At 39.6% G+C, this 25,577-nt stretch overlaps 2 protein-coding genes and 1 non-coding gene across 6 annotated transcripts in view; 1 reads left to right on the top strand and 2 right to left on the bottom strand.

Annotated features, from left to right (window-relative positions):
* The window catches only part of elf1 (E74-like ETS transcription factor 1), a 48,213-nt gene extending 35,878 nt beyond the window's left edge, over positions 1 to 12,335 (bottom strand). The window contains exon 1 of the mRNA XM_072663110.1: positions 12,073 to 12,335. The gene's annotated coding sequence lies outside the window, so the exon portion shown is untranslated. The remainder of the gene's footprint in view (positions 1 to 12,072) is intronic.
* taf7 (TAF7 RNA polymerase II, TATA box binding protein (TBP)-associated factor) lies at positions 97 to 23,921 on the top strand. Of its 4 annotated transcripts, none has more exons than XM_072663113.1 (13): positions 97 to 115; positions 14,215 to 14,291; positions 16,070 to 16,146; positions 18,488 to 18,566; positions 18,913 to 19,046; positions 19,271 to 19,394; positions 19,559 to 19,617; positions 20,084 to 20,156; positions 20,474 to 20,584; positions 20,934 to 21,128; positions 22,538 to 22,650; positions 23,255 to 23,314; positions 23,636 to 23,921. In XM_072663113.1, exons 2-13 carry the CDS (start codon positions 14,273 to 14,275, stop codon positions 23,678 to 23,680), a joined length of 1,089 nt encoding a protein of 362 aa, XP_072519214.1. In that variant the 5' UTR covers positions 97 to 115; positions 14,215 to 14,272; the 3' UTR covers positions 23,681 to 23,921. The 4 variants fall into 4 exon arrangements, with proteins under 4 accessions (XP_072519214.1, XP_072519213.1, XP_072519212.1 ...); XM_072663112.1 differs by lacking the exon at positions 97 to 115 and adding an exon at positions 13,718 to 13,847; XM_072663111.1 differs by lacking the exon at positions 97 to 115 and adding an exon at positions 13,718 to 13,851.
* Positions 12,821 to 12,892, bottom strand: trnae-uuc (transfer RNA glutamic acid (anticodon UUC)). The gene has a single exon. It is a non-coding gene; the product is annotated as a tRNA-Glu (tRNA).
* Positions 23,922 to 25,577: the final 1,656 nt, after the last annotated feature.

Here is a 25,577-nt window from a genome sequence, read left to right as displayed (position 1 = left end):
CGCTCTCACTCTGAGTCATCGTCCAAAGCAACCAGTGGGATGCAGGCTGTGAAGCAGAACTTCTCTACCTGGCCAATCAGCAGTGGGGGCTGGCCCTAAATGCAAATCCATTCAGGTGAGCTCCGGTGGTGGTTTCGATAGGCTGGGTACTACAGTGGGGGAGGGGAGAGCGGGACAAAGTAAGAGCCAGGCTGCCCCTCCAGCAATGAAGAAAGGTGAAAGACTTGTTTCTGCTAGGCGTGAGTGTTCAGCATGAGTTTAGCTTGTAGATCACTTGCTTTTAGCCCAATGAATCTTGGGCTTATTCAGTTTGGACTGATCTTACTCATTAAATTCCTTATTTAGTAACAAATCTGAATTCTTCAGTAACTATGAAACTAGTATGTAAATTATGTTGTTCTGAAAGTAAGGAACTGAGCTGTGCATATGGGGCAGTTCAAGAGACAGGTTTTATTTCAGGAACTGACTTTAAAATGACTCAGAGGGTATCTGGAGCATTAAAGCTTTTCAACTTTTAACTCATGACATCATAACTTCATGACCATGATCTCATTTAGTAGTCTAACTAGAACAGGTAGCACATTAGGTAAAAACCAATGGAGTGGTCTCAGAGGTTCACAGTTTCTTCCATAAAGCAGGCTTTCTGTTTGATGAGAATCCAGAGTGGTCCAGTGAGTGGTCCAGTGGACTAAGGCGCTGCCACTATGATCTGGGGGTCGCTGCTTTAAATCCTGGGTCATGCTGCTTGCCGGAGCCAGAGCTTGTAAGACCACAATTGGCCTTGTTCTTTCAGGGGTGAGTTGTTGCCACTTTCTCCCCACATTACTCCTAGTGTGATGTTGGTCAGCACAGGTATCTGTTAGCTGGGGAGCTGTTGGCTACCCAGCAAAGCTGCACCAGCAGCATTTTGAAAAAAGAGGAGGTGATTGGCTTCACATGTGTCCTTGTGTTAGAGGCTTTGCTAGTGATAGGGGAGTTCAAATGTCATTCTAAATATATTTTAAAAAGATAGGTTCAGACTTTTATATAAGTTATAATAATATGGGCCAATTTGAACATTTTACAGTCTTCAACTGTATCAACAAACGTTTGATTTGAATTCAAACCATCACCTTCCAATGACAAAAATCTTTTTTGGGCCAATGGGAACCCAAAATGATCCACCCAGATGTTTGCAGAAGTACAGATAGAACTAATCAATTTTTACACAAAAAAGTGTAACAAAGACATGTAAACCTAAACTTCATCATTAGAGTAACATGGTACAACACAAATCAAACATTTTAATCAACAAAACTAATATATAAATAAATAATAAGGTAATGCATAGAAACCAACAGACAAAGACTTATAGGTAAATCTGTAACCAATGCTACAATATTTATATGTTTTAACACTGAGATTCTGAATTTAAGAATTGTGACAGTAGAAAACTGAAAATCCTAAATTTAAAAAGAAAATAGAAATATATGTAAATATATGTTCATATCTGTCAGGCCCTACTTACTACAGGGTAATAGAGGCTACCTAAATACACATAGGAGCAATTGTACAGACTTAACTGCCACCTGCTTCAGGTTGGATACTAGGTGGCAATATTTCAAAGTCTAACTCGTGACAGGCCTCTGTGCTTCACTCTCATGTTTCCCTTGTGATGCACACACCTGCAGCCTTTCAGCTGAAGAGGCCCGGAGAGCCAATTAATGTCAGTTTTCTGCCCGTCCGATCACTCTTTCCCCGGTGTCTGTATTTCTGTCCATGAACGTACCTGTTCACATTTGTTTGTTTGCGCACACTTGTAAGTTGTATTTGTATTTTGTTGTGCGCATGCATGCTCGTGTGGCAGAACACACGCACATTGCTCTGTGTGTGTGCACAGCACTTGCTTGTCAGTCATCTTTATCTGAGACAATCCAGCTGACAAACAGGAAGTTAGGGGTCTGTGGCGTGGCTTTAGTAAGAAGAACTGAGATGCATCACAACTGCGTGTTTGAGGCAAGATACTGCATTTGAGTGTAAATAGTCTAGATCCCCTCTAGGCAAAGAAACAGAAACACACAGAGGATGAACAGTAATTTAGTGTCTGCACACTCCAGCAACCTTCCATGTTGGGCTTACTGATGTTTACCTGCCTTTAATAGTGGCTACTTAAAGACACTTAAGAGCAATTGTGCAGTAAAGACCATCAAACATCTTAGGCAACCTGCAATCTGATGGCTGTGTTTTTTCAAATGCTGCCGAAGCACAATGACTCAGCCAGATTAAGCACATTATGTATTGCATAGAGAATGCTAGACACAGCCCAAAACAAGTTTTCAGGTAAATACCTGCCTCAGAAAAGGACAAAATATGATCAAGAGATTGGTATTTACTCTTTTTTTTGGTTTTTAGGAATACTACAAAAAACTTGCCAAGCTGTTATCTCCATTTTTGCCTTTTTTTACTTTTTGTCTGTTCATGATATTGGTCATGCTAAATGCCCAATCACTGGCCCAAATCACTGTTTTGAAATCTGAAAACTATACATATACATAAAGTGAAGTCAAGTTAAGTTGGAACCTGGTAAGGGATATGATACATTAGGCAGCAAGTGAACAGTTAGATAACCTCACTACCACCTTCAATATTTGTCTTTCATGGTTTTCCAGGCATTTTGCTGTTGTTGCAGTGCACTCCTTCCTTTTAAGTACTGATTTGGATGAGTGCTAAAATTTCTGATGTTTCTTTGAAAGTTTTGTTTTGCTTTTTCAGCCTTCTTTACTTTCATCGATACATTTCAGACCGCATGGGATAGCCATGAATGACTACCAAATGTAAATTCAAGGCTTGCGATCACATACAGACCTTTTATCACCTTAATCTGTCATGAGATAATTGGAGAACACCTGGTCATAAACCTGCTTATTTTTGCACCTGTGAAAATAAAGGAACTATGTAAAATTCCTAAAAGGTTCATACAACATTTGTGTTAAAGTAAAGTCTACACTTCTGTCATGTCTTATCTGCTCCATTTTAAATCCACTGAGGTGAAATGACCAAAATCAAGTCACTGTTCATCTGATGGATCAAACTATAAGTGCTCCAGTAGTACAGAACCCTAAAAGCGGAAGGCAACATAAATGCAGCAGATCATGTCAGCAGTAGAGTCTCAGAATACACCAATCCAAAATACAAGGCCAGGTTGACCCAGAACAAAGTGGTGGTTCTGGAGTAGCCCTAACAAACAACAAACTCACTGATGTTCAGAGGGGCAATGCACAATATTATAAACCAAGTACATTATGTGTACATTATTAAACCAAATGATGTATGTAATGAGTGTGAAAATATGACAGCTAGATTAGCCAGAAACTTCATTTTCACTTTTATACTCAGTTTGTAAGGAAGAAGCCTTTTTCTACATAACACTCAAGCATGACTAGGATATACTGTTTACTTCTATATTTATCATCATGCATAGGTGCCAGCTCTTTAGAGAGTCTAACATTGTCACTCCAAACAATATACATTGCTGATGATCTTATCTATGATCTTATTATTTTTATCATTATTATTATTATTATTATTATTATTATTATTATTATTATTATTACACACTAAAGGAATGTAAACAAGTGTTTTTGGTTAGACACATTTTTTTTACTATTGATGAAACAATTTATTGAGCAGAGGTAAAATGTCTTTTGAAAATAAATTAATACAACTAGTGAGATGAAGCTCTTTCAAACTATTTTGTTTCCATCTGAGGATTGTTGTCATTATGGATTAGTCTGCTGATTATTTTCTCCATTAGTCAACTAATTGTTTAATTTTTAAACTTGGTAGGAATCTGTTTTCACCTGCCTTTTGCTTCCAATACACAAATTTTCATACCATGATATTCCCTACAATGGTATACTGCTGCAACCCTACTAGGGACAATCAAAAACTCCTCTTATATCAGCTAAGGTGTGAGTTTGAGTTCCTCAAACCTTTAATCAGGATTGCTTAATGGAACCAGATATATTTATTCAAAAATCAGCAGATTATTATGCTTATAATAACAAACTGGATTCAAATCTGACAACACTAATAACTCAATATTATTTAATACTGAAAACACTGATTTAAAAATCAAGCCTTTTTATGAAATATAAGCATTCCCACCGGCCTAGCAAACATTTCTCAAGCTGTCCATTGCAAATCTCCAGAGAAACTGCTCCAGAGAAAAAGTGACTTCAGTAGAATAATGAATCCTTAGCTCATATGTGGATCCACTGGAACATTACTGTATCTTGTAGAACTAATTTAGGAAGGAGAAAATGCTAAGTGCAGAAAATGCCACACATTTCAAAGACATCATAAGGTTTCAAGAAGACCTTTACTCTGATTTGTGTTTTGTTTGAAGACAAGGGTTCTCCAAGGTCTGCTATTTCATTCAGCAGAAAAATGAATCTATTGACTAAACCTGATGAAGATTTATACAAACCCATCTCTCTTTCTCTCTAAGAGCGTGTGGTGAGAGTTCAGCGGCCCTCATGCAGAAAAGCCTTGATCATGTGCTCCCGCTGACTAAGTGCAAAGACACACCTTTCCTTTACAAACTAAAAATAAAACAAACTCGCTCTCAATTATTAGAGCTGAGCTAGAGTCCAAGCTCAACAGAATGATTCCACAAAAAGGTCCCGTTTGCAACCCGGAAACCCTATTAAAACACACTCCAGCTCGCTGGTGTGGCCCACATCCGGAGTGAATCTCCTTCAGCTTTTAGCAAATTTACCTCAAACGGCTTACTGTCAGATACTAAAAAAAAAAACATAACTGTGGCCTGACTTTTGGAAACTGAATGTTTTTTTTAACCCGAAAATGCTGAGGTCATCTTAAGTTCTTCTTAAGCAAGCTGACTATGCTGGCACAGACACGTAATCTACCGTTTGTGGTATGAACGTAAAGCTATATTTAAGGTAGCTGTATCATTACCCAAGAACTTAACAGTCTGGGGTTATTTGTTATTATGTCATTGAGAGAAAGTGGGTTAGAAAAAGGCCCAAAGGTAGACAGAATCTTCAGACAACTCATCCACTCATCAGACAAGACTCTATCCAAGGTGGGACATGTTTGTTAGGGTCTGAGGTCAGGTGCTTACTGTTTTATGAGCCATTAGGAGCTGAGGACAGCGCTCATTCTGTACCAGCATGGTTGATAGCAGCTCTCGTGGGTCACACCAAAGGGACAGGAGCAAAGGGCAGCAAACTGTTTTAATTAAACCCTCCGAGATGGCAAGAAGGTCAGCTAAAATGATGATGACGTCAAGACATGCAGACATGACAATTTGTACAAATTATGGCATTAGAGCACAGGTGAACATGACAAGTGTGAAGACTTTGTCGCTGAAGTCCCTGAGTATGTCATTAATGTTTCACAGGATAATTTCCTTTGGGATTAGTGTTCAGCGTTAAAGCTGGCTAGCTTCAGTCCTGAGAGAGAGGTTCAATTTTATCCTCTGGTTGACTTCACTAACTATCAAAGGGTTAGCTAACTGCTAGGTTATATAAAACGTTGACAGTGGACAGACTTAACCCTGGCATAGGAGATTCATTTTTTATTTAATGTGTTTATGAGACCCAGTTTTGGAAACTCTAGTTTATTTGGGGTTTTTTTTGTTTGTTTGTTTGTTTTTTTTTTACATATTTTCATTTGTAAATTTCATTTCCCTTTAAAAGAGTCAACTTAGGTTAACAATCATGGTGGGATGAGGTAACAGTAAGTAGAGTATAGGAATGCAGCTTGATTGTCGTCACAAAAGCACGTGTAAGTGGTGGTTCGATGGAAACTGCGGAAAGGTGCTGAGTCACTGCCTCTATGGCTCACTAGTGTGATAAACGGACTATGGCTTTGGACAGGTAAACAAAGGCACTCCCTCTGTGTATGCTCAATGCTTTAAATGAAAACTTTTCAAAAGGTGTTTTTTGGAGAAACACTTTTGTAAATGAGATGTGTCAGTCAGTGTGAAGAACCTTCACGCAATGCAATGCAATGCAAAATTTGGTATAGAACCTTGGCAATGGCATAGAAGAACATTTGTTTCCATAAAGAACCATGTTTGTAGTGCAGATGTGTGAGTCTAAAGAACCTTAACATTGGTAAAGAACCTGTACATCAAGTACATGGTTAAATGGCTTTAAATAGTTCTCCTCAGACACACACACACACACAGTTTAAACCCTTTACACAGAAGGGTTTGAGAAATATTTGAATATAATAATTTACAGCATCTGTAACCCTACAGAAAAACATTCATGTGTATCAACAGATACTGTACATACATGAAGCCATATGTCAGCACTGAACATATGAACCTCACTCCCATATCAGTGCACCCCTATTTTGTTGTTCTGGGTTGTGTACTGCATGGCTGTAAAAAGTGTATGCACACTAAGAGAGAGACAGCTGGAGAGACAGAAAGTAACACAAAGAGAAAGAGAGAGAGAGAGAGAGAGAAAGAGCAGTGGAATTGAATCAGGCCCTGCTGAATTATGAACCATTGGCTCTGTATAGGTGATCTAGTGTTCTGCTCAAACCTCCATGTTATCATGTTACATTCTTAGCCATTCCTTTACACTGGCACACAGGTGCAGATAAGGAGAAGGTCTGAGGAACAGTTTTGTTTAGGAAAGAACACGACTACTTAAAGCTGCAAGGGGGATTACAAAAAAAATTAGAGATTAAAGATAACTTAAAGATAGGCAAATATGCAACTCGCGAAAAGGACACTGCTCCACCCCTCACAAAATTAAAGCCATTAAACATTAAACAAAAAAAGGAAGGCCAACATTCCAACCGGTTCACATCACATAGTTGTTCTATACTGTATCAGCTCTCAAAGCTCTGTACAAAGGTAGTGTTAAAGCTAGTGACATTTGACACTGTTTAGCCTACATAACTGGCTTTTTCATCGCTCACATGTCTTGTTTAACTCAGACAAGGCCATTGTTAACACTTATGACCTTTGCTTAGATATAAAACAGAGAGCATGTTATGGAGCCTGGCCTAAACTGTCAGTCACCTCCGCGATGCTACAAGCACTGGAGAGCATTAGGCAAGATGAAAACCTAATGGATCGATCTATTTAAATAATTTACCAGGCCTGAGGGTGGTACAAGCCATTATTATAATGTGCAGAAAAAAACTAACTAAATAAATAAACTGTTTTCACATTTTGTACATGGTCGGGGGACAGAGAGCTTACAAGCTGATTTACACTTACACTGAAACAGTGACTTACAATTCTGTCACGTTTTACAAATTAGCCCATACCCTTAAGCTTAAGTCAGCTAAATAGATAAATCTCAAGAGCCTCCTTAAGGGATCATCTAAGCACTAAATATGCCCCAAAGCATTTGCTCCATCTGACATGATCATGGGTCTTTTTTTAGATAAATTGCCTAGTTTAAAGTCATTATGTAACATTTTATAATGGGGGGTTATTTATGGTATTGTTTAATGTTGCTGGCTTACATGCGCAGGCAAACAAACCTTTGCTATCTAAACTGACCTAGCAAGCCTAGCATATGGCGGGTGATACACTGTTAACATTTCGTTAGCACAACATGTAATTCATAACTGGCCTTGTCAAAGGTTTCCACGGTCTGCTAAATTGACTGAATTAGGATTAACTAATTATATTTGTATACTAGAATTATAATTTATAAATAAATAAATGTAAATGATTATAAATGTTTGATGGAATTGTACGTTATGAGAAAAAATATGCTTTCCCAAAGACCACAATTTGTTGTAAACCAGTATTTATTTTTACACAATTTACTTGCTACACACATGTAGCAAGTAAAGAGCTGGGAATGTGTCTGAATAATTAGGTTCTAACCCCTATATATTATAGACCCTGTAGCCCACACTTCTTCACTTTCATAACTACATTACTGTCACAATTATCATCACTTTTATAGGCCCTAAAATAGAACCATGGAGTACTCCACATAATATGCTTAATTACAAAAGATTATGGTTACCATTCACAACAGTCTCTGCATGAGGATTAATAACTAAATAATAAACCTAGGGTTCAAAGGGGTGTGTGCCGCCTAGGCCTATTACAATGTTCTTTTACTCTTGTGAAGCTTTTAGGCCTATGTGGTTAACAGACACTTGGGTGAAGAGCACATTTCCTTCCATCACATTAGCCATCAGTTAGAAAATGTATCTGCTACAAAAACAGCATTTGAGCCCATCAGTCACAACAAAGCAAGTCAAGGCTGAGTAGAAAAGTCTTGAAAGCTACAATGCCTCTGATAAAACTGGTCCATCATGTACCTAACAAGGAGGCATGTGGCTGGTCACTACTCACTTGATATGTATACACCATCCTCAGCCTGTTTTTGCAAAAAGCAACACAGCATTCACATCTTTAAATAATATCTTAGAGAAATCCTGAGCAAAATGCTACCTTTTGCAGTATGTTTCAGAAAACCAAACCCAACAACAAATGAGTTTATCAGGATAATTACCTAACCTATTTAAATATAGTTAACAATATAAGTATTGTGTGTGCTGAAAAATTATTATTGAATATTGTCACACGTCTACTAAGCTTGGATGATAATGCGCGTTTAGACGAACGATCAGCAGAATCATTGCAATTGCAACAATATTGTCAAGATCCAAATTTTGTTATGAATGTTCAGCTAAGGTACAGAGCCTTACCATGCAGATATCTGGCATATAATTACCAGTTAGGATTATAAATTAAATAATAATTAAAATATGGCCAGATTTCTGCATTGACACCTCTCTTCTGGACTAGCCTGTCCATTTTGCACTGTCAAAAAATTTGAATTTTCTGTTAGAATCTTTCCAAGTGCCTGCCAAATTCAAATGTGGGTAGTTAATTAGTTTGTGATGGCCTGTTTATATAGGATATAACTAAAGGGAAGTTCTATCGGTTTTTCAACTTCAATAGTTAAGATGTCCTTCAGAGCGGGATTTGTTTGCAGTGACAGGAACCAGTAGTTACAATGTCTAAAACACAAATCTAGCCATTTTATTTAGTACCCATTATCAGTCATTTTGTAGTATTTTAACAGTTTTTAGTATTTGACCTTACAACGCCCTGAATGCATCTCTCTGCCATACATCTTTAAAAATATGCCACAAGCCTACCACAAAACCATGGCAAAACAATGTCTCAGGCTTCAGGCAGAGTTTTCAAAATCATTTATGTAATGACTTTTGGTCAGGGTTTTTTTTAGCACAGGTGTTTAGCACTCCAGCACTGTGAACTGTGAAGTCCATAATGTTTTCCAGAGCAGTCATCAAAACACTCTGAATTTCTTACTTATGTCTTATTACTATAAATATTAATTATTAGTAACATCTCAATGATTTATACATGCTGATGTTTATACAATAACCATATAACTACTAACTATATAGCAACTAACCATTTACTAGAATGATTGTACAAATTATTAAATAACAGTAAAGCAAAAAAAATGTTATCATGAAATTCAATATCTGTTACTGACACAAAGCTAATGTCTACAAGTGAGCAGGGCCTGCTCAAATACGTAACATTAAGCAGAATAAGAAAGAGCAATGCTCAGTTCAGAGTGACATTTAATGTGGGCAAAAGCTAGTGTGCCACCTGTTGCACCAGGGAACCGGTTGCAAAGCCGCTTTTAAGTCACTTGTTTGAGTATTTGATATGACACAGCTGATGACAAGCTCCACCTGTGGCAAATTCCTATCACAATAGCAGGTGAACTGCAAAATACATGGGGTTACAAGGGGAATTTTCTTAATCAGCGAGGTTGTATTGTGATCTACAGCCTCACTAGAATTCAAGTGACAAACCTCCACGTGCTGACACCAAGAAACTAGCAACTACACAAAAGTTCCCATACTTACCCATACAAAAGTAAGAATCAACATGGAACTTTCTTTTTACAGAAATAGAACAACTGAGTTTTGTATGTCACTAACACTGCACTTTTATTTAATCAATAGCACATGTTGAGAAAAAACACAGAGTGGAAAAACTTACTGCTAACTTACTGCTAATACACAGTGATCCTCTTCACCTTTAAAATGATGCAACACTGAAAGATGACAAATATTGTCACATCCTCTTTCATGTTTCATTCACATGACAAACCATTGGGTTATATATGCACAATGCCACCTTGTGGAAGTTATAGTCTTACCTTAGTTTGGTCCATCTCACACTATAAAGGGCTCAGGATGGCATGGTAATACTTTCCTTATTCAATGGCTACTACTGTACATGCCCTTCACAACACCTCAGAACTAAAGTAGTGAGACCATGCCCCATAAAACCCCCTCTTTCTAACAGACTCCAGACATATATCCCAAGTGTTGTGGGTCTGTGAGGGCACGTCATCTCATGTTGCTGGTACCCTGGTGATGCAGTTCCTGGATGGAGAGTTTATAAAGACAAATGTCTTTAAATGAGCAGACAAATCAATAGCGAGGCCATTAGCTCATATCTTATGCGATTTTCCAAACCATCAGGCCAAGGCTACACTGCTGAGAACAGGCAGAGCAGAGTGCGTGTGGTGAGTCAGGGTCTTCTATTGTCCGCCAACCCTCCTCCATTTGCTCTTCGCTGACGGTGATATCATGGTCACGCGTACCAGGCCGAGTACAAGGGAATTCCAGTTGCCTTATTGACAGAAGCCTCCCATTCTCATCATAACCCTGCTCCAGCTCTAATGAAAGACGACCAGTCCCTCAGAGTTCTTTTGTGCAGATAAGTCCCTCTGGCAGTGCAGTTCAAAGGCGGGACAGGGTCACTGCACATGACTCTGAAGGCACACAAAGTACCACAGCAAGACTAAGGGGGTAAATTCACTGAGGGCACTTTTTTCCCCAAGAAAAAGACGCAGCTTGCATTGGGTTATAGAGCAACTACACCGCTGAGGGTATATTTAGAGCCTCTTTACTGAGGATAATTGGTTTCAGAAGACTGAAATTTCCAGCTATCTGAGGGCCGCTGGGATGTAGAGGAGGGGGGGATGTGCAGTAATGGGAGGGCTCCATCAGAACCAGCTGATATGCTTTCTAGACAGGCCATGCTGAGTAATACCAAAAACTCCCATCGCAAGACGGCATAAAACATTCCTGTTTCAGCTCCTCCCTACGGCGAGCCAAATAAGATACTTCATCTTGCATGTCCCAAAAGGCCAGCATCCGAGCCCAAAAAATGTAAACATCTGGCAAACATTTGGACAGTTAGCAGATGGGCTGAGCATCAACGCACTTACAACATTCAAACTGCTCTCTGTAGTTCATTGACCAGACTCTCATCACCTATATATATATATATATATATATATATATATATATATATATATATATATATATATGAATGAAGTAGATTAACCAGCATTTTTTCACACAGTATTGCAACTCAAGTAGCAACAGAAGGCAAATCAAGAAAGGTCAAACAGAAAGGTAAATACAGTTCTACTGAAACTGATCTCCTTTAACAAATGTTTATAACAAGCACATACTAAACAGTGACCAACTAGATGGGTGGTGCTGATGGAACTGTGAAGCTCCCCACCCCCCACTACTGTCTCCTAAAGGCTGTTCTGTGGGACTGAGACAACGGACCCACACACTGAACGGCTCAGTGAGTCACATGCTCTTCATCATGTTGGTACTGCTAAGCGCACAGTTATGGTATGGTGGTAATAGTGGGTCATTTCAGCCTGAGGGGCTGCTGTGACTAAAAGCGCAGTCACTGAGAAGACAACAGTGCTAAGTATTTAACTTAGTGCTTTATTAAACGTGGCCATGTGGCAGAAATTCGAAGAACGGTCTGGTCTTAGCCTGCAAAAGGGCACCTTTATAGATTTTGAAATACAAAAAAGAGAAACAGAAACTAATATAAAACTACTAGGTTTATTCACAGTCCCCTCTAAAAAACGCCTTCGGTTGCTGAACCACGAGCCTTACGCTTTCCCAATGTTGTAGCATTGGCGATCGTGAGTATTTAAGAATAAAGGAGCAATTTTAACTCATTTTGGGAGTTAAGAGGGAACAACTTACCGTATTATTGATGCTAGTTCTTGTACAGAGTTGAATGTTTTTGGTTCAAGTATCGCCTGCTAGTGATGGGTATGCGATGTCCACTTTAATAAAACTACTCCAATGAAGTCTGACATTCTCCACTGGGTATTTTATCCCTCGTCTGCTCTGGGAAACGTCTTCTCAGAGCTAAATTAGTTCGCTCATTTAGCTTCTCACAGACCGTGTCAGCCTGTGCAGTTTCCAGGCTGTGTTGGTGTCTCGTGTCTGCCGTAAGGTCCCACTGTTTTCGCTGGAACTGGAAGGCGGCGTGTGGGGAATTCCTAGCAGTCACATTTTCCCTCGAAACTGATTGGTCAACATTCTCTCAGGGAGAAGGATTCGGTATTCCACGCATAGCCTAAACTTCATGTAGCAGGCTCTGAATAAAAATGACACGATAAATTCTCCAAAAATCTTAAAAAGAGACTACTTTGCCCACCACTTTTCATCGCACATATATGCTATTCTACGCGCGATGTTACATTGTAGCCAACAGTGTTCTTTAGTTTGGAAACTAACCAGGCGTGTTTCATCATAAGATTTCACTACTCCGTTGAAGTACTCCAAAAACACATTGCTCCACCCATAGTTTCAGTTCGTCCAGTTTAAGTATTAAGGAAAATCCCGCCCCATAATTATTTTACGTATTAAAACTGGATGTTTCGTTCTAACCAACAGTTTAAAGCCCACACTATATCTAACAGAAGAACGAGAAAGAAAACATTCATTCCCATACCGGGAGTCGAACCCGGGCCGCCTGGGTGAAAACCAGGAATCCTAACCGCTAGACCATATGGGAGCTTATACAGCGAGCCGCCATTACGTCTTACATTGATGCAAACTCTCCCTAATTCTTACATCCTTAGACAGGTTGTATGTGTTGGTACGTTTGTGTGTCTCACGGAAAAAGAAAAATATTCCTGACCAAGGAGGGTAAACAGCGTGCAGCAATGTAACTAAGCTAGCTAGCTTACCTCAGGCTAGGGCACATTTTAGTAAAGTCGCATTGATAATGAATAAATAAAAAAGAAATGGCTAGTAGGCTCTGAGCTGATTACTCTGTGCACCATATACACGTTATAATTATAATTTATACGTGTGTATACGTGATAAAACTGAAACCCCGAATTATTTATTTAGCAGTATTACGGCAGTTCATCCGATACGCCCTCTACTGACTGCTTTAAAAAAAAAATACAATCTAATAAAAAGGCTCATCCTTGTAACTTTTTTCGGATTTCAAGTGAAAGTCTGGAAGCTGTGATTCCACTATTGATATTTCATATGACGCGCACAGATGGACTTCACCAAAACGAAGAAAGGAAGAGCGTATCGAGTATCGTTACACCTGTAACACTAGATGGCAGTATAATAACTGGGGTAAATTGGGGTCAAGTATAGTAACTGGGGTGAATTGGGGTAAAGTATTGGTGCAACAACACAACAACAAAGATGTTACTGAGAAGAAAACGCTACGGGCACAATTCAGTTAGCTAGTATTAGCATTGATTTTTTTATCGTTAGCTATCTCACGTAGCTTCGCTCGAGCAGGATGATCCACACTGCTAGTGGCGCTGTTTTCGGTAGGTGGCGATATGCACGACTAAGTGCGACACGGAAAAAGAAGAAGCAGTGCCTCTGTTCACATCAGTAGTGCTTGCTATAGGTAGCTGAATATCCAGCAATGGAACCTAAGACATTTTAAATTGCATTTAACAGGCTTTTATATTTTCCTAATACTACAGAGTTTTCGTGTAGGTGAGAATGATATTGCGGTACAGTTTTCTGTACAACATCGAATTATTATACACACGGTCTGGATATTTAGCTAGCATGTTGTCTAGCTAGCTAGCTAACTAGTTAGCATGTTGATGTTGTTAGCCTGATAGCTAGCCTACACCGACTCTGATCTACAGCGCTGTTAATAGTTAGCTAGCTAATGTATCTAGCTAATGTTTAGTTGGATTCTGTCGTTTGAATGTTACGCATTTGTAATAAATACATGCTGTATTCTGTCACTTTGCTTGGATTTGTTGGCTGTCTGCTTGTAAACTGACAGATTTCAAAAGTTACAGTGAAATCTACAGAACATGGGGCTATGTTGTTTTTTTTCCCTTTCAGGGAGAGGGTCTCGTCATCATCTAATATTCCCTACATCATTATAGCTAACAAAATCAAGATGACATCTAAAGCAAAAGGTAAGCGTCTGCATTATTTGTAGTTACTGCACAATGATTGGAGACGTTTTAAATGTCACTTACTTGTGAATTTCGTGGTCTTAAACAGGTGTAATCTGTTTGAAACAGCTGTTTTGTACTGTGTTAATACGTGTACCCATAGAATGTTAACAAAACCTTATGAGGTACAGACCCCTCAGACAGAGGTAAACCCCTTAGAAGCTGTGCAGAATACTGGAAATACCATATTGAGCCGGGTTAGTTGTTATTTTCTTGGATGTTTGTTGAATGCAGTATTAAGGATTTACTATTTTAGTTGTACTGTAGTATGTATTCAGTGTGCAGTTTATAGGCTTGTATTAAAATCTCCTCAAGTAATAAACTTTGAACATCAAAATGACCACAGAACTAAATTTGTTTTTGGATTTTAAAACTAACACCCCCTCACTTGCAAACTAGCAGAGGAATGTAATATGGTGTAATGTGATTGTGCTTGGAGAAAGTCAGTAGACACACTATGTGGCCCAAAGTGGTCCTGCCTTTGCTGAAGTAACTGTTTACTGCCTGGGAAAGGCTTTCTACTAGATTTTTTTTAACAATAGCTTCGATGATTTGATTGCATTCAATGAACAACATTAGTGAGGTCAGGATATTGGAGGGTCACCACCCCACCTCATTCCCAATTCATCTCAAAAGTTTTGGATGGAGCTCCATCATTCCAGAAAACACAGTTCAATTGAGCCATTGTTCCATACTCTCGTCGGATTCTGACCAGATTTCTTATTTTACAAAGTCCTGTGTTTAACCCTCTAGCCCATGTCTGGCATTAGATGGCAGGAGTGCCAGGAGGTTCATGTTTACAGCTCTGGAAAAAAAAAATTAAGAAACCACTTTATTATTTTTTTTACCTAAATTTGCATCTCTACGTGTATGGCAGCCATTTTATATCATCAAACAAAGCTAAGTTACCTGAACACTGTATAGTGTACCTTCTGCCCAGCTGTTAAACATGGTGTTCAGAATGGTCTAGAAAGCCATGTCAGTATTTTGTCTGAGTGCTCTTATCTAAGGATCAGCTGTTCCCTCATGATGTTCCTGTTTTCCAGAATGGAACTTTCTCCATATGTAACTATCTAACAGATTGAAGAGCAGTCTGGTGCAGACAAATCAGTATGGTTTAGAAATGCATTATAGCTAATTTTACTCTGTAATAACAATAATAAACTTCTCCCAATAGCTGAATTGTGGGGCAGCAGTTTTGAGTAACCATCTACTTGGGTAAACTGTACTGTACTTTTACCTCAGTACAGTATGTGGTATTACTTCAGTGCACTGCTGTCTAGTTTGAAAGTGCTACAAAGTAGGATGTCCTGCAGATACGTAGGTTCCAGTTTAGCGTGAACAATTAAATCCAGCTTATTTATAGTTTTACTAAATAGTTAACACTAAGTAAAATCTAAAAAGTAGCTTTAGATGACGACTTTGGCATCTATTGACTGAGGTAAGATGGGTGACCGTCTGAGTCCAGTGTTTGTTAGATGTTCTGGATGAATTGAAGAATGGTCCAGTGTTACATTAAAGACAGGGCTTGACCACACTCAAGATGTACTGAAGGTTGTAAAAGCAAAGCCTGGCCCTACTCACTTTCTGATATTACTGTTATTACTGGGTTTTTTGGGTTTTTTTTGTTTTTTTTTTTTGTTTACCATCATCCTGTATCTCCTGTTAGCTTCCTGTAGAAAGAGTTTTAATTGAGTCTGTATGTGTAAACTGTACAAACACATTTTGATGTTTTGCAGTTGGAAAAGTTGGTTCCAAAAGCAAAGAGGATGCCCCTCATGAGCTGGAGAGCCAGTTTGTTCTGCGGCTTCCTCAGGTTAGCATTTGTTCTGAAAGTGTCTGTTGAGTAACTGCCGTTTTACAAACCAGACACAACAGTGTGTGTGTGTGTACAGTGGGGAAAGTATTTAGTCAGTCACCAATTGTGCAAGTTCTCCCACTTAAAAAAAAAATGAGAGAGGCCTATAATTAGGTATTACTGTATTATAGGTAGACCTCAACTATAAGAGACAAAATGAGAAAAAAAAATTCTGAAAATCACATTGTCTGATTTTTAAAGAATTTTTTTGCAAATAATGGTGGAAAATAAGTATTTGGTCAATAACAAAAGTTCATCTCAATACTTTGTTATATATCATTTGTTGGCAATGACAGAGGTCAAACATTTTCTGTAAGTCTTCACAAGGTAGGCACACCGTTGCTGGTATGTTGACCCATTCCTCCATGCAGATCTCCTCTAGAGCAGTGATGTTTTGGGGCTGTCGGTGGGCAACACGGACTTTCAACTCCCTCCAAAGGTTTTCTATGGCATTGAGATCTGGAGACTGGCTAGGCCACTCCAGGACCTTGAAATGCTTCTTTGAAGCCACTCCTTTGTTGCCCTGGCAGTGTGCTTGGGATCATTGTCATGCTGAAAGACACAGCCACGTTTCATCTTCAATGCCCTTGCTGACGGAAGGAGGTTTGCACTCAAAATCTCACAATACATGGCCCCATTCATTCTTTTATGTACACGGACCAGTCGTCCTAGTCCCTTTGCAGAGAAACAGCCCCAAAGCATGATGTTGCCACCCCCATGCTTCACAGTTGGTATGGTGTTCTTTGGAGGCAACTCAGCATTCACTCTCCTCCAAACACAACGAGTTGTGTTTGTACCAAATAGTTCTACTTTGGTTTCATCTGACCATAAGACATTCTCCCAATACTCTTCCGGAACATCCAAATGCTCTCTAGCAAACTTCAGACGCGCCCGGATATGTACTGGCTTAAGCAGGGGAACACGTCTGGCACTGCAAGATCGGAGTCCCTGGCGGCGTAGTGTGTTACTGACGGTAGCCTTTGTAACGTTGGTCCCAGCTTTCTGCAGGTCATTCACTAGGTCCCCCCGTGTGGTTCTGGGATTTTTGCTCATCGTTCTTGTGATCATTTTGACCCCACGGGCTGAGATCTTGCGTGGAGCCCCTGATCGAGGGAGATTAGCAGTGGTCTTGTAGGTCTCCCATTTTCTGATTATTGCTCCCACAGTAGATTTCTTCACACCAAGCTGCTTGCCTATTGCAGATTCAGTCATCCCAGCCTGGTGCAGGTCAATTTTGTTTCTGGTGTCCTTCGACAGCTCTTTGGTCTTCACCATAGTGGAGTTTGGAGTGTGACTGTTTGAGGTTGTGAGCAGGTGTCTTTTATACTGTTAACGAGTTCAAACAGGTGCCATTAATACAGCAAGATTTCTGGCTGTCACAGACCTGTAACAACTTCTTTAAGAGGCTTCTCTGTCCTCCACTCATTAGTGCAGGACAGAGAAGCCTCTTAAAAAAGTTGTTACAGGTCTGTGACAGCCAGAAATCTTGCTTGTTTGTAGGTGACCAAATACTTTATTAGCAAGTCAATTCTTTAAAAATCAGACAATGTGATTTTCAGATTTTTTTTCTCATATTTCTCTCATAGTTGAGGTCTACCTATAATGTCAATTACAGGCCTTTCTCATCTTTTTAAGTGGGAGAACTTGCACAACTGGTGACTGACTAAATACTTTTTTTCCCCACTGTATATACCCCCCCCCCTTTTTTCGTACTTTAAAACTATATTGAAGTATGTAGACATTTTATTGTGCTGAAATTCAAGCTTAGTATTATTGTACTTTCTTACTTGTTTCTTCTTTGTTTCTTTTTTTTTTTCATCATTAATCATCGTTAAAATGTGGGGAAAAGGTTGTACCAGTAAAAATATTTTCGAGTTAGGATTGGTACTTATCTCTTTATTATTTATGAATTAGGTTTTGGTAGCAGAACAGAAATCTGGTTTTAGTTAATCCCTACACTTAAGAGAGTTAATTAATGTGTGGTTGGTGTGGTGCAACAGATACCACTGAGCTACCACACCATGTGGGAGACTGGGGTTCGATTCCCGGTCTGGGTGACTACGCTGCGCTACACCAATAAGAGTCCTTGGGCAAGACTCCTAACGCTACACTGACCCACCTCTGTAATATAAGTAACCCTGGAAGTCGCTCTGGATAAGAGCGTCAGCTAAATGCAATAAATGTAAATGTAATCAGGGTTCAACTTTTAGCCATATCACTTTTGACCTGCTCTGTGTAATAAACTGAACATCTGACACAAGCCATTACACAAACACTGACTAAATGCTTCTATCTTCAGGAGTATGCCTCCACTGTGAGACAGATTGCCCAGTCTGGCAGCATGAATCTTAAAGACAGACTCACTATAGAGTTGCATGGTAGGTGCACACAATCAAACATGGTTTAGGTGAAGACAAATATGACAGAATTATGTCATCAAATGTATGAGACTGAACTTTATTTGCAGATTTGTATTTAAAACGTTGACCTCAGTAATTTAGCAGTGAACATTAATGAGAAATCATTTAGTCATTTTGAAAACTTTTTAAGATTTGTTATTTTAACCTTTAGATGTGTTTAGTGTGATCATTTGTTGTTGCTCTATATATCGTTTACTACACATATATCTGTAGCCATTTATTAATATTGTCAGTAATACTACCTTTGTAATTTTGTCATACTTTGTAATGCTAACTTTTTAAATAATGATGTCCTTATATCTAGCTGATGGTCGGCATGGGATTGTCCGAGTGGATCGTGTCCCTTTGGCTTGTAAGCTGGTGGATTTGCCCTGTATCCTGGAGTCATTAAAAACAGTTGACAAGAAGACCTTTTATAAGACTGCTGACATCTGTCAGGTAACATCAGGAACCCTTAAGGGGAAAGCTTGTAAAGTAGTTCAGGCAATGTCTTGACATGGATAAGCTAAAGCTATTAATCCCACCCCTCCGTGCCTCCCAGTATTGTGTGTCTAATGATTTAAATAAGGAATTGCAAGCATGCAAAAGATTAGTTATTTATGGCAGGATATGTCCGGCAGGCTTAATTAGTGTAAGCGCTTTTCTGTATCCCCTGTGGGTAGATGTTAGTCTGCACTCTCGATGGAGACCTTTATCCCCCTCTAGAGGAACCCACTGGCACTACAGATTCCAAAAGCAAGAAGAAGGACAAGGACAAAGACAAGAAGTTCATCTGGAACCACGGCAGTAAGTCTTTCCTTCCCTGTACTGCCTGTACTGGTTTGTTCTGATTAAAAAGGTTGTGTAGTTGCTCTAGAGAGTGCTAGCACATCAGAAGCCAAGAGGCTGAAGCATCACCTGTCAGTGATGGATTGAACTCATTTAATATCCAATTATGCATCTCTCTGCAGTTACCTGCCCTCTAAAGAACACCAGAAAGAGGCGATTCAGAAAGACAGCAAAGAAGAAGGTAACCTCGTTTCATTTCTCCCTTGCGCATTTTTCCCATTTCGTGTCTTAGAACCCCTGCTTTTGTTCTGATGATTCTGCAGTCTTTCCTGGGTCCTGTTCAAATTTACATTTCTCAAGCAGAGAAAGAGAAAATGGGTTGGTGCAAAAACTACAATTTACATATAAATAAAGCCTTCCGTCTTCATTTGTCCCTGAGCTATGCACGCAAGCAATTTTACAAGGTGGTTTGATGGAAGTGACAGTGAGCAAGATAGAGGGAAGTACCTACTCTCCCTTTTGAATAAATCACCTTTAAGGTGAATGTAGCTATTGATTTGGTTCCCTCTTTTAATCGCTAATGTGCTCTCTGGCATGCAGCCAGCTGTTGCTTTTAGTTCTTTACTATTTATATGTATATGTATGCATGTATGCTGTTTAGAGAGCATATTCACTGCAGCTGAACTCTAATCTGTTTTATCTGGCAGTACATTGAGTCTCCTGATGTGGAGAAAGAGGTAAAGAGGCTCCTGAGCACCGACGCTGAGGCTGTTAGTGTCCGTATCCTTTTAAGTCCTGTTAACACTTTTTGACTTTATTTCCACAAGTTTATAGCTGTCATGGCTAAATCTAATCACATGTGTATTTCATTTGTTTATACCATTCCATCGTCCTTATCCCCTGCAGCAGTGATCCCCTCTGCAAAGATTATTTACATTGCAGTGGTTTCAGATGATAAAAGTGTGATGCACAGTCTTGCCACCAGATGTCAGGGTTATACTGTGGATTTTAGCTTTAAAGTACTTGCAGGAGTTCTCTTTGGAGGGCCAGCATCAGCGTTTATGTACATAGGTCTTTTACCTTGACTTGGCTGTTAGGATGGGAGGTGATTGCTGAGGATGAGTCCAAAGAAGCAGATAATAATTTATCTCTCTCCAATCTGGACTCCTCACCTGGAGCCTCAGGACACAAGGGTCATGGTTCCTCAGGTAAATTACACGCACAAAACAGTAACATGCTTTTTTTAAGGGTTATGGACACAAACCCAGGTATCCAGTCAGTCCTAGGATTAGAAAATACCACCTTCTGGTTACTGGCTAATGAATCTTACCGCTAGGCTACCAGTCACCTTTAGCTTTCTGAATTGTTCTTGTGAATGTGGGCACCAGTTTGTTGTGAGTAAATAAACTGACTTTAAGTTAATTTTAGATCAATGTGTAATGTTCAATTAAAGATGACTGCTTTGACATGTGCATGTGGACTCAATCAAAAGTTTTCTAAAGCTGCATATATTCAAAGTAAGGTTGTGTTTTCTCCTCTTCTTTATCTCCTGCCCAGTCCCACATGATGAGCTCCGGGAGATTTTCAACGACATCAGCAGTAGCAGTGAGGATGAGGAAGATGAAGGTGATCGCCATGAAGACGAAGACCTCAACATTGTGGACACAGAAGATGACATGGTCGGTCAGCTCAATGAGAAGCTCAACGAGTCTGATGGAGGAAGGGATGAAAATGACAGAAACAACCAGATTGGTAGGCACATCATCAGTCCTGAGATTTTTGAAGTTAAGATGAACACAATGTTAATGTGTTATTAAAATAAGTCAGATCTAAAATCCAAAGCTCACAGTGCACCAGATACAGACTTCATTCTGTATAAAAAAAAATTATGCCTGTCCAACAAACATTCAAATAGACTGTAACCCTTTCAGGCACAGAGTATCTTTCAAAATGTCACATTTACTGTTATGATCAAATTACACTCCATTTAACTAAAACCTTTTTGTGGTAGTTCAAATGAGTAACCACGCTGCATTAAGTGGCATTGACTGTCTTTGATTTGTCTATGATTTCATTATCTTGAATAATGTTTTTGGGATATGGATAAAATCATTTTTTTCTGATTGATGCACAGCTAGTCATTTTTTAATCACATTTTTTACAACTGTATTGTACATTGCTTATTCAGGAGGTACTTTTTCAACAGCTTACTTTCAACAGCTTTTTTTAAATTATTTTTGTGACCTAATTGTCATAAGTGTCAGAAGTCAATATGAGTAGCTTAATATCAGATGCATGTGTGATGATGATTTGATGGTTAACGCAGTTTTCATTAGTGGTGCAGACTCCATTATAGTACGCTATCTGGGGCCATGCCGAACCTTACTGACCTACTCTAATGATTTGGCTGATGAGCAGGCAGCTGTATTTGGGTCAGACGCCTATAGTGCACGGCTGTTAGGGCACTTCACCCAGCAGTGACTGGCAGGTCCGTTCCCCTTCAGTCACCATCCGTCCAGCTGGACACCTGACAGCACTCTGACAGCTCTCTGCTCCACCGCTGGCACACATCACACACCATCACACTCAAACACTCCGAGTCAAAGAGGAGCTCCATCAGCCACACTGCTCGAAGCTCCGCTCTAACGCCATCTGTAGTCATTTCATATTTCACTGCCAGCAAGCACATAAAGTCTCACTTTCCATATTTCACCAGTTTTGTCAGTTTTAGATTAGCTTATATGCCTGCTTAGGAATGAAGTGTGGGGTTTTTAATAATGTTGAAGGGCCCCTTGAGCCATTTTCCTTCACAGTTTCCCGGTATTTGCACCAATATAAAGCACATATGTAGTTATGTCACATCTGTATTCTGGAAGAAAGGGGGGAAAACAACCTTGAAAAGATTGATGGATGGGAATTACAATGAAAATGTCAAGACTGTCTGTCATATTCGCATGCCGTCAGCTGAATATTCTCCTGATGGCTGCAGGCGTTTTTTCCTGGTGTGTTCATCAGCAACCGTTAATGAGCTCTTCAAGATTTAGAAAGCCCAAATTATGTTTGTGTTGAGCAGATCAGAGTGGCCGTAGAGCTGTTTGAGTGGGATGTCTCTTTGGAGAGATTCTGACACTTCTTCTAAAACCCTGCCTGTTTGTCCACAGTAATGGAATACCAGGTGCAGATCAACAGCATCAAAGCCAAGCTGCAGGAGACGCGCGCTCGCAAGAAGCAGCAGGAGGATTTGATCATGAAAGTGGAGAATCAGGCTCTAAAGGTGAGGTTTTCACAAACAGCACAGTGAACATAGTGATACAGGCAAGTAGACTGATGCACTCCAGTGGCAAGCGCTCATTCTCATGCCCTGCTTGGAAAATTTAGAGATTTTATGTGAAGTGTAACCTTTTAAACTAGTTTGAATAAAATTGGAGCCATCTTTTTTCACCCTTTTTCTCAAAGCATAAATATTGCATTTTTGCCATCAGCCTTTTCTGCATAACTCGCACAAAGCATGAAAACTCACTACTCTGCCAACAGCTCCTTTGGGAGAACTTAAGAGGCTGTGAAACATGGTGGGATGTGTGTGGTTTCGCAGTGTCATTTTGACTCTGGCTCGTACATGACACCGGCTGACTCAGTCCTCAACTATTGCAATCAGAAGGGACAGGGAAAGGTCATGCTCATCAGAATGGCCCTTTCACTGCAGCTTGTAACAACCGTCAGACAGAACTGAGTACAAAGGGGCCCTGGCACACGCAGATAGCTTACATCAAAACCAGAAACTGGCATCCGAATTTGATGTCTGTCTCTGCGTTTTTTTTTCTCAATCTATCAACCTCTGGCTTTATTCGTCTTTCTGTGGCCTTCACTCTCTCCTTCAGAATCGCTTCCAGACGCTGCTGAACGACATTATCGATCAGGAGGAACGAGAGATGGAACAGGTAAGTTTTTATTTTTTTATTTTTAAAAACTTATGTTCTCTCTCTCTCTCTCTGTTCATCATATTTAGCCAGTACTAATGTGCTGCAGTCAAGCTTAATTTTCTTGAGGTATTGCCAGTTGAGTTAAACAACTGTATTTTGTGTTCACTGAAACCCTGATCTCTGCCCTACACCAGCCTCTATGGTGTTTGTTTATGCTTGAACTGTTACATAGACAAAAAAGCTAACACTGTTGGAAGTCTCATTAATCACCCTCCACTTAGTCCACAATTACAGCGCCACTGCTAGCCATCAATCACCTCTCATTTCTTGCTCCAACAGCTGGCCTCCCTGCAAGAGCAGCTGGACTCGTTGATAGAGAAATGACCACCAGAGGGCAGCATGATGTCTGACAAGTTTGGCATCCTCCATTCTAAATAAAGAGCAATGCTGGAAGTCAGTTTGCCGCACTCAAAGCCATTTATTCCAATGAAATTGAGTGTTAGACTAGACCTGGTGTAGCCCATTCTGCTCTTTTATCATGTTGGAATGAAAGAAAGGTTTGGTTATCTGTTGTTGTTGTTTGTTTTTTGTCTTTTTAATAAATCCAATTCAACAAAAAGTAGAAGGCGAAGTATTTGGTTTCTGTTTTTATACATTAGAATGTTTGAAAACTGGAGGAAAACGGTTTGTTTTTAGAAAGTATGATTGCTTTAACAATGAAAAACAGTGCAGCAGTTTATAATAATTTATTCTATTAGCCAAAACCATGTTTGCTTAAAATGCTAGAAAAAGTGGGACACTTTGTAAAGCCATTCTGCTATATTGGAATCATGGCTGTTTCTTGTAAGTGGTGTAAGCCTCTGACCTATCAGAGGCTGAAGTTTGTTGCATTTGGATATTTTTCAAGCAAAGGGCAGCGAGTTCATAGATCATCTTTTATTGAAATTACTGTTTATTTTTGGTTCTTGGACTTTCATAATGTTAATTACAACATTTTATAAAAGAATGTTACATTGTGGTAAATATGGGTAAAAAGTACTGAATTAGATGAAAGTATATTTTTTGAGGGCACCATCTAACGTGTGGGCAACTGGATTAGGATACACACACACACACACACACACATACACACACAGTCATATCAGAATATAATTGAACTGGCCAATCAGATCCACTTGTAATTACACCTGTAATTACAGGAGTTATATAATGACAGACTGTAGTCCATCTGTTTCTCTGCATATGTAAACCTTCTTTCACCCTGTTCTTCAATGGTCAGGACCCCACTGGACCACCACAGAGCAGCACTGCAGTAGCACTGACATGGTGGTGGTGTGTTAGTGTGTGTTGTGCTGGTACAAGTGGATCATACACAGCAGTGCTGTTGGCGTTTATAAACACTGTCCACTCACTGTCCACTCTATTAGACACTCCTACCTATTTGGTCCATCTTGCAGATATAAAGTCAAAGACAGAAGCTCATCTGTTACTTCACTGTTGCTGTCTTGGTCATCTTCTAGTCTGTCATCAGTGCCCACAGGATGCTGTTGGTTGGATAGTTCTGGTTGGTGGACTATTCTCAGTCCAGCAGTAACCCTGAGGTGTATAAAGATTCTAGCAGCACTGCTGTCTCATCTACTACCAGTGCATCACACAACATGCTACCACCATGTCACTGCAGTGCTGAGAATGATCCACCACCCAAATGAAAATATGCAGAGAAATGGATAGACCTACAGTCTGTAATTATAGTACAGTAGTAGAATAGGACTCTCTGGAGCAGATAAACATGAACGTATTGGTTCTATGCCTAATGCCAGGAGTAGGCTAGAGGGGTATAAAGCCCCACCAGCTCTGAGCTGTGGTGCAGTGGAAATCTGGAAAGATTGTGCTCCATCCAGCACTTTGGGGCTGAGGTATGGTGGTGATCTTCCAGCATCCTGTCTTCACTAACATGCTTGTCACTAAATACAATACAATCCTCACAGCAGTGCTCAAAAATCTATTAGACAACATTCCATGGACAGCGGAGTCAGTTACTCCCAACAAAAGCAATACATTTCCGGAGGAAAGCACTGGGTCCCCAGTGCCACACCATACCACACCAGATGCCTGCGCCTCAAGCCATTTTAAAGCATTTCTACTGGTCCTTTGTGAAATTCTGATAAAATGTAAACAAACAAATTTACAACAAAATGGGCAGAATTAATCTAAATGGGGTCCAAAATATATGTAATGTGTATATAGCTAGATAATAGCGATATAAAATTATATATAGATT

Source organism: Salminus brasiliensis, chromosome 19 (assembly GCF_030463535.1).
Source record: "Salminus brasiliensis chromosome 19, fSalBra1.hap2, whole genome shotgun sequence".
In the NCBI taxonomy this organism is placed as follows: Eukaryota; Metazoa; Chordata; class Actinopteri; order Characiformes; family Bryconidae; genus Salminus; species Salminus brasiliensis.
The sequence above is the reverse complement of the archived record's forward strand: the minus strand, read 5'-3'. Positions and strand labels throughout refer to the sequence as shown.

What these genes read in the sequence shown, in the direction of transcription:
- taf7 (XM_072663113.1), top strand. An exon ending in AGACTGCTGACATCTGTCAG is followed by an intron (nt 19,047 to 19,270) that starts GTAACATCAGGA and finishes CCCTGTGGGTAG; the next exon opens with ATGTTAGTCTGCACTCTCGA. An exon ending in CAAGGGTCATGGTTCCTCAG is followed by an intron (nt 20,585 to 20,933) that starts GTAAATTACACG and finishes TCTCCTGCCCAG; the next exon opens with TCCCACATGATGAGCTCCGG.